This window comes from Peromyscus eremicus, chromosome 18 (genome assembly GCF_949786415.1).
Source record: "Peromyscus eremicus chromosome 18, PerEre_H2_v1, whole genome shotgun sequence".
NCBI classification, from domain to species: Eukaryota; Metazoa; Chordata; class Mammalia; order Rodentia; family Cricetidae; genus Peromyscus; species Peromyscus eremicus.
In genome coordinates this window covers 584,119-591,290 of record NC_081434.1, presented here as the reverse complement: position 1 = coordinate 591,290, position 7,172 = coordinate 584,119, and the positions used below count along the sequence as shown (strand labels likewise).

Below are 7,172 nucleotides of genomic sequence, written 5' to 3'. Positions count from 1 at the left end.
TGGTATCTGGCATGGTGTGAATGGGTATGGGAAGATCCCCACTGCCTGTAATGTAGTGTGTTTATCACATGGATACATCCTGTTCTACTGGGCATTTTTACCTGTGGATTGCTAGGAATTTTCCCTGTGGATTATTGTGAAGTTGATTTCTTCTTAAGCTATACTGTCTAATTGATAATAATAATATTAGTTTAAACAGAGTTTTGATGATTGAAAGTATATACAAGGAGATGCCACACAGCTAGGGCCTACGAGTTTCACCTAAGGAGCTGCATAGATGATAGTTCAGGTTAATGATTAAGGAAAACAGTTGAGTCTCAGGAGCCAGGCTGGCTCAAATTCTTTTCATCTTGATGTTGAAAAATGCATTCACAGGTTTTAGTGTGCATCATAGCTGAAACAAAGCCTTAGGATGACCTCAGGTTAGATTAAGATATTTTGATAATAGCTTTCAGGTTAGGGATCAAAAAACAAAGCAGCCCAGTTATTACTAGCTGACATACTTTCCTTGCGAGAATTGGTTGGTGATCAAAGATGATGATTAATTCCTTATACCCATTTCTACCATCAACCTCCTGATATAAAAAATCAAACAAACAACTATTGATGAGTGGGTATGCAACCTAAGGATTTAAAGTAGAGCTGACTTTTTCATATACAAAGGTTTGGATTTGTGATTCCTTTAAGATTCCTTAGAAGATTACCTTTTAAGATATGTAATAAGGTGATTGGCCCTTTCTTTGTAATTGCAAAATTCAACCTGCCTGCCAGTAAAAGAATACTTTGCTTGCTTATACTGTTAATCTATAAACACGTTGCTTGGGTATGAATGTACACAGGTTCTTGAGATAATTTGTTTTTCAGCTATAATACATAAAATGTTTAATCATGTTAAGGGATATGGAAAACCTGCCTTTTTTAAACTTGTATTTGTTGTAATCATTTACTTGAAAAATAGAATGTAACCACATTGTAATTTTTATATTGCCTGGAAGATTTTGCTGGGGTATATAAGCTGTAAGTGAAAGAATAAAGATAGAATTAGAAAGAGTTAAAACAAACATCAAGAATGGGAGAATTAGGCCGGGCGGTGGGGGCACACACCTTTAATCCAAGCACTGGGAGGCAGAGCCAGGCAAATCTCTGTGAATTTAGGCCAGCCTGGTCTACAGAGTGAGATCCAGAACAAGCACCAAAACAACACAGAGAAACCCTATCATGAACCCCCCCACACCCCCAAAAAAAAGAAAAGAAAAAAAGAATGGGAAAATTAGAAAGAAAACATCAAGAGAGACAGAAGGGACATTTCTGGATAGTGATAAGAAAAGAGATTATAGATTTCTGTGGCCCTCTCCAGCACTTTGCTTCTTCCTATTCTCATGTGATCTTCATTTACCATGGTCTCCTATTCCTTGTTGTCCCTCTCTGTTGTTGATCCAGCTGGGATCTCCCGCTCCCCCAAGCTCTCTTTCCCTCGACCCTTGCCCTTCATTACCCCCACTCATGTCCAGGCTGTTCATGTAGATCTCTTCTATTTCTCTGTCATTGGGCGATCCCCGTGTCTTTCTTGGGGCCCTGTTTTCCAGGTAGTCGCCCTGGTGATGTGAGTAGCAGTCCAGTCATCCTTGTTCCACATCTAGTATCCTCCTATGAGTGAGTACATACCACATTTGTCTTTCTGAGTCTGAGTTACCTCACTCAGGATGATTTTTTTTCTAGATCCATCCATTTGTCTGCAAACCTCATGATGTCATTGTTTTTATCTGCTGAGTAGTATTCCATTGTGTATATGTACCACATTTTGTTTATCTATTCTTCAGTTGAAGGGCATCTAGGTTGTTTCCATGTTCTGGCTATTACAAACAATGCTGATATGAACATAGCTGCTGGCAATGGTCGAGATATAGCCCGAATTGACCTACTCTGGTGATGGGATGGCCAAACACCCTAATTGTCGTGCTAGAAACCCCATCCAACTACTGAGGGATCTGGATGCAGAGATCCATGGCTAGGCTCCGGGTGGATCTCTGGGAGTCCAATTAGCAAGACTGAGGAGGGTTTATATGAGCGAGAATTGTTGAGACCAAGGTTGGATAAAGCACAGACAAATAGCCAAACAAATGGAAACACATGAACTATGAACCAATGGCTGAGGGGTCACCAACTGGATCAGGCCCTCTGAATGGGTGAGACAGTTGATTGGCTTGATCTGTTTGGGAGGCATCCAGGCAGTGGGACCAGGTCCTGTGCTCATTGCATGAGTTGGCTGTTTGAAACCTGCGGCCTATGCAGGATCGCTTGGCTCGGCCTGGGAGGAGGGGACTGGACCTACCTGGACTGAGTCTACCAGGTTGATCTCAGTCCGCGGGGGAGGCTTTGCCCTGGAGGAGGTGGGAATGGGAGGTGGGCTGGGGGGAAGGGGGGGGCCGGAGAGGGGAGAACAAGGGAATCTGTGGCTGATATGTAGAACTGAATTGTATTGCAAAATAAAAATAAAAATAAAAATAAAAGAAAAGAGATTATAGAATCAGAATACAGAAAAATAAATAAGGAAGCCATCAATAGAGTGTGTAAGTGTGTTTTTCCCTTAACCCCCTCAGATAAAAAAGTCTTAGTACTTTTTTTATCTGTGGATTCCTTTCTAGCCCTGCCCTGCTAGAGGCTGGTCCCCCAGGTAAGGATAGAATAGTCATTTCTTTGAGAAAGATGCAATCCTTTGTATTGTATTAATGAATGCTTTTTTCACTTGCTGATTCCTCAAGGTGTAGATAAAAGGATTCAGAAGTGGAGCCACTGAGGTATTGAGCACAGAAATTCCCTTGGAAATAGATTCTTTCTGCTTGACTGATGGTTTAACATACATGAAGATGCAGCTGCCATAAGAGAGGGATATCACAATCATGTGAGAAGAGCATGTAGAGAAAGCCTTCTTCCTCTGGCTGGTTGAAGGGATTTTTAAAATTGTCAGGGCAATGTAGGTGTAGGATATTACCACCATTACCAATGTGAGCAAGAGTGTCACCAAAGCTGAGACGAACCCCATCATCTCCAGGAGCTGTGTGTCTGTGCAGGAAAGCTGCAGGAGTGGAGTGGTGTCACAGTAGAAATGATCAACGATGTTGGAAGCACAGAAGTCAAGATTCAAGCCTAACAGGAGTGGTGGAAAAATGACAAAAAAGCCAGCAAGCCAACAACTGAGGACCAGCTGCACACAGACTTTGTTGTTCATGATGGTCATGTAGTGCAGGGGCTTGCAGATGGCCACATATCGGTCATAGGACATGGCTGCCAGCAAGTAAAATTCTGATGCTCCAAATAGGAAAGCAAAAAACACTTGAGTCAAACAATTACCATAAGAAATGGTTTTGTCCCCAGTTGCCATAGTAGCTAGCAATTTGGGGATGCATGTGGTAGTGTAGGATATCTCTAAGAAGGAAAAGTTCCGAAGGAAAAAATACATGGGGGTCTTCAGGTGAGTATCCACCAGGGTGAGTGAGATGATGATCAGATTGCCAGTGATGCTGAGCAGATAGGTAAGAAGCAGGAAGATGAATAACACAACTTTCCACTGTGGGTCATCCGTCAGACCTGCTAGGATGAAAACTGTCACCCTTGTGTGGTTCCCCATTGTGATCCTCTGGCTGTTAGCTGGTCTAAGAGGATGAGAGAGTTGGGTGGAGGGAGATTATCACTACAGAACTATCCTAGTGATAAGTAGTGCTGAAGTATCATTGTCATTGCAAGGGCCAGGTTTCAGACAGCAACACAGTGCTCATCCATGGTCTAAAGAGAGCTGTACTAGGAAAATAGTAGCTTATACCTTCATGGTATCTGGACAGAAAACAAAGATTTTAATTTATAATTCTACTTTTGAATAATTTATACATGGTGTTATTTGTTCATCTCTCTTACATGAATGCATGAGGGGAAATTAAAGGAACTAAAAAATGCTTTTTTCTTACTTGCATATACCTTAAAATTGTGATGGTATTTCCTTTCTCTCCACAATGAAAGAGGTTTGCTTGAATAAAATCTTAAGAGTTTGCATACAAATCCAAAGTCACCTGGAGCATAATTGTGTGCATTTTTATCTTTCCCTGCTCCCTCTTTCCCTGTCCCTCCCCCCATAAACACATAAGCACAGGAACAAGCAAGGCATACACATGACATCTTCAGTATCTCAGTATAAAAGACTATCATTGATTACCTTAACTAATCAAATTGAAGGTTTTCAATCCTATCACTGCTTTCATGACTGTGTTTTTATATCAGAAGTTTAAATGAAGCCTGGAAAGTGCTTTCCTTTACAGTTTTCAATTGCTTTAATTTTTGTTGTTACCCTATATTCTGTGCACTTTCTATTCCAATACCAAGTCAGTGGGAACAGTCTGTTAAAGCCAATGTTAATAGTAAACCATAGTGGTGGTCTTCTCGGGTAGCAGTATTGACAATGCAACAAGTAAAATAAATTAATATTGGCGTAAAAAACACCCAAAATGCAAACATAGAAATATGGTTTTAGAGGCAAGGGTATGGAGACATAGGTATGTGGAAATCTAGTGAGATAAAGATCTTTAGAGATGGATCATGAGCATAAAAAAGAAAAAGGTTAGTGAATCTATATTATTAAGTGAGAGGAACTGTTCAGTATAAAAATTTCTCCACCTATTACTAGTTATTTTAATTAATTAATTTATTTATTTTATATCCCATCACAGTTTCCCCTCTCTTCTCTCCTCCAGTCCCTCCTCTAACCCACTCTGTTCCTCTCCCCCGCCCAATCCACTCCTCCATTTCTGTTCAGGAAACTGTAGAGTTCAGTACCCCCCAACCCCTACCTGATCTCTCATGTTCCCATCCCTACCCACCCTCAGTCCATTCATGAAATCTCTTCTATTTTCCCTTCCCAGGGAGGTCCAAGCATTCCCCCATGAACCCTCACGGTTACCTAGTCTCTCTGGATCTATGGATTATAGCATAGTTATCCTTTATTTTACAGCTAATGTCCACCTAAAAATGAGTACAGACTATGTTTGTCTTTCAAAGATTGAAACTTCAATGACTTTGAGATCTGTGTGGTCTGCAAAGCAGGAGGTGATTTTCAAAAGCAAAATATATCGTGAGTACCTTAACACAAGTTTTAGGGAGCATGTTATTCTCTAAAATAAGATATAAAATCCCTTGCTATCCTTCAGGTAAAGAGATGTAGGAACTGAGGACATGCTCAGTGTAGCTGTCCTTCTGTATCATGTATAAGGCTCCGAGTTTGGTGGATCACATGGAGAGAGTGTGCACATACCTCCAGAGGGTTATTAGCAATATTACTATGTATATTTTGAAGGGTATTAAGTAACAAAATTGCAGCTCAGGCCAGGGAAGCAGATCAGTGTCTTGCTCAGCCATCATCAGGGAAGCTTCTTCATGCAACAGATGGGAACAAACACAGAGACCCCACAGCCAGACATTATGCAGTGAGATATCTTGGAACACTCAGCCCTAACTGAGACATCTCCATCAAATCACTACTGGCAGAGCTCACAGAACCTCAAGGAAGAGGAAACAGAGAGAGTGTAAGAGCCAGAGGGGATTGAGGACACAAGGAGAACAAGGTCCTCTAAACCAACATGAGCAAATCTCATATGAACTCACAGAAACTCAAGCAGCTAGAACAGGGCCTGCATGGGTCTGCATTAGATCATCTGCATATATATTACGGCGTTCACTTTAGTGTTTTGACCGGATTCCCGAGTATTCAAATAAGTGGGTTTCTTGTGCCTTCTCTTAGGCTCTTTTCCTTTTGTTTGTTTTGTCCAAGTCCAGTGTGTTAGTTTTTGTCTTATCTTTTTATATTTTATTTTATTATAAAAATAAAATTTAACATCTCCCCAAAAGAAACAAAATTGCTTGGTTTTTGCATAGCTAGCATACTGAAGACAAGAATTAAAAGTAATGATAACTCTAGATTCTAGAGAAAATTCCTGGGGAATCTTTATCATCAATCAAATAAACAAGTTAAATTTTTATGATGTCATGACATTATCTGACAATACTTTCAGTCTTAAGCTATCAAAATGATCATTTACCATCTTTAAAATATGCATTAATACTAACTAATAAAATATTTTAATACTAATATAAATACTAAAAATATGTATTCAAGGACACATTAAACTACTTCCTAATAATATCAAGAGTTGTTTCAAAGAAAATAAATCTAGATTTATTATAAGTGTAAAGTTGAGAAGAGATACTCCAAAAGAGGAAGTAGCCTGAATAGAAACAATGTGAGGGACTCACTCACAACTTCCTTTGCAATAAGTGGCAGAGAGTTTGCTGTTGTTGCTCACCTCTGATCTCCACAAAAATTGAGGAAAAGGAATTGTTATTTTCGTAGGACACTCTTTTCACATTCATATCACTGTGAAGATAACTCTCCTTTTACAAAGTTCCTGGATTTACACATATGATATCATGATAGCAATGATAAGAATCTGTACAGCTAAAACACAAACATTAGAAATTCAATACTTAAGATTATACTTTTGTTGACTTCAGCAATTACATACACTAACTATACCTCAACATACTAAAATAAAATAAAGTTTACACTAGAAATTGAATCTATGAATGAAACTTCATTTAATTATATTAGCAATTATGAGTGTCAAATTAATATAAAAATAAAAAATATTTTCAGTTTTAAATTATCAAGTTATTCCATGGTCTGTCTCCATCTTCTTTTCCTCTTGAGTAAAAATTTACAAAGCTGAATAAAAGTACCTTGATGCTTAAAAAAACAAAACAAAACAAATTACAATAGGCATAGCAGGCACTGTTATATTTAAATTTAGCCAATATCAATTGCTTTCATCTATTTGAATCCAAAATCAGTTTGTCAAGAATCTTTAAAATACAGACATTTACTTGAAACATAAGAACAATACCTTAAAAGAATACAGACGCCATTGTACTTGCACAAAGTGATCTGAGTGTTCATATTTAACTGTCCTATCATAATGCTGATCTGAACACAGGTACTATTCTGCTCTCTGAATGCATCTGACTCTAAACCAGAATCTATGGTTTGTTTTTCTCACTGTGAAGATTCTCTTGTAAATTATTCCATTATCTAATTTATTTCAGATTGACTGGTGTGTAGGATCCCCTTATCT

At 38.8% G+C, this 7,172-nt stretch overlaps 1 protein-coding gene across 1 annotated transcript; it reads right to left on the bottom strand.

Annotated features, from left to right (window-relative positions):
* Positions 1-2,689: 2,689 nt before the first annotated feature.
* On the bottom strand, positions 2,690-3,637 carry LOC131894963 (olfactory receptor 6C74-like). Its single transcript, XM_059245338.1, has one exon. The coding sequence runs from the start codon at positions 3,626-3,628 to the stop codon at positions 2,690-2,692; it is 939 nt and encodes a 312-aa protein (XP_059101321.1). The 5' UTR covers positions 3,629-3,637.
* Positions 3,638-7,172: the final 3,535 nt, after the last annotated feature.

Bases quoted from the DNA above. Each gene is read 5' to 3' on its own strand.
- LOC131894963 (XM_059245338.1), bottom strand. From the start codon at position 3,628: ATGGGGAACCACACAAGGGTGACAGTTTTCATCCTAGCAGGTCTGACG.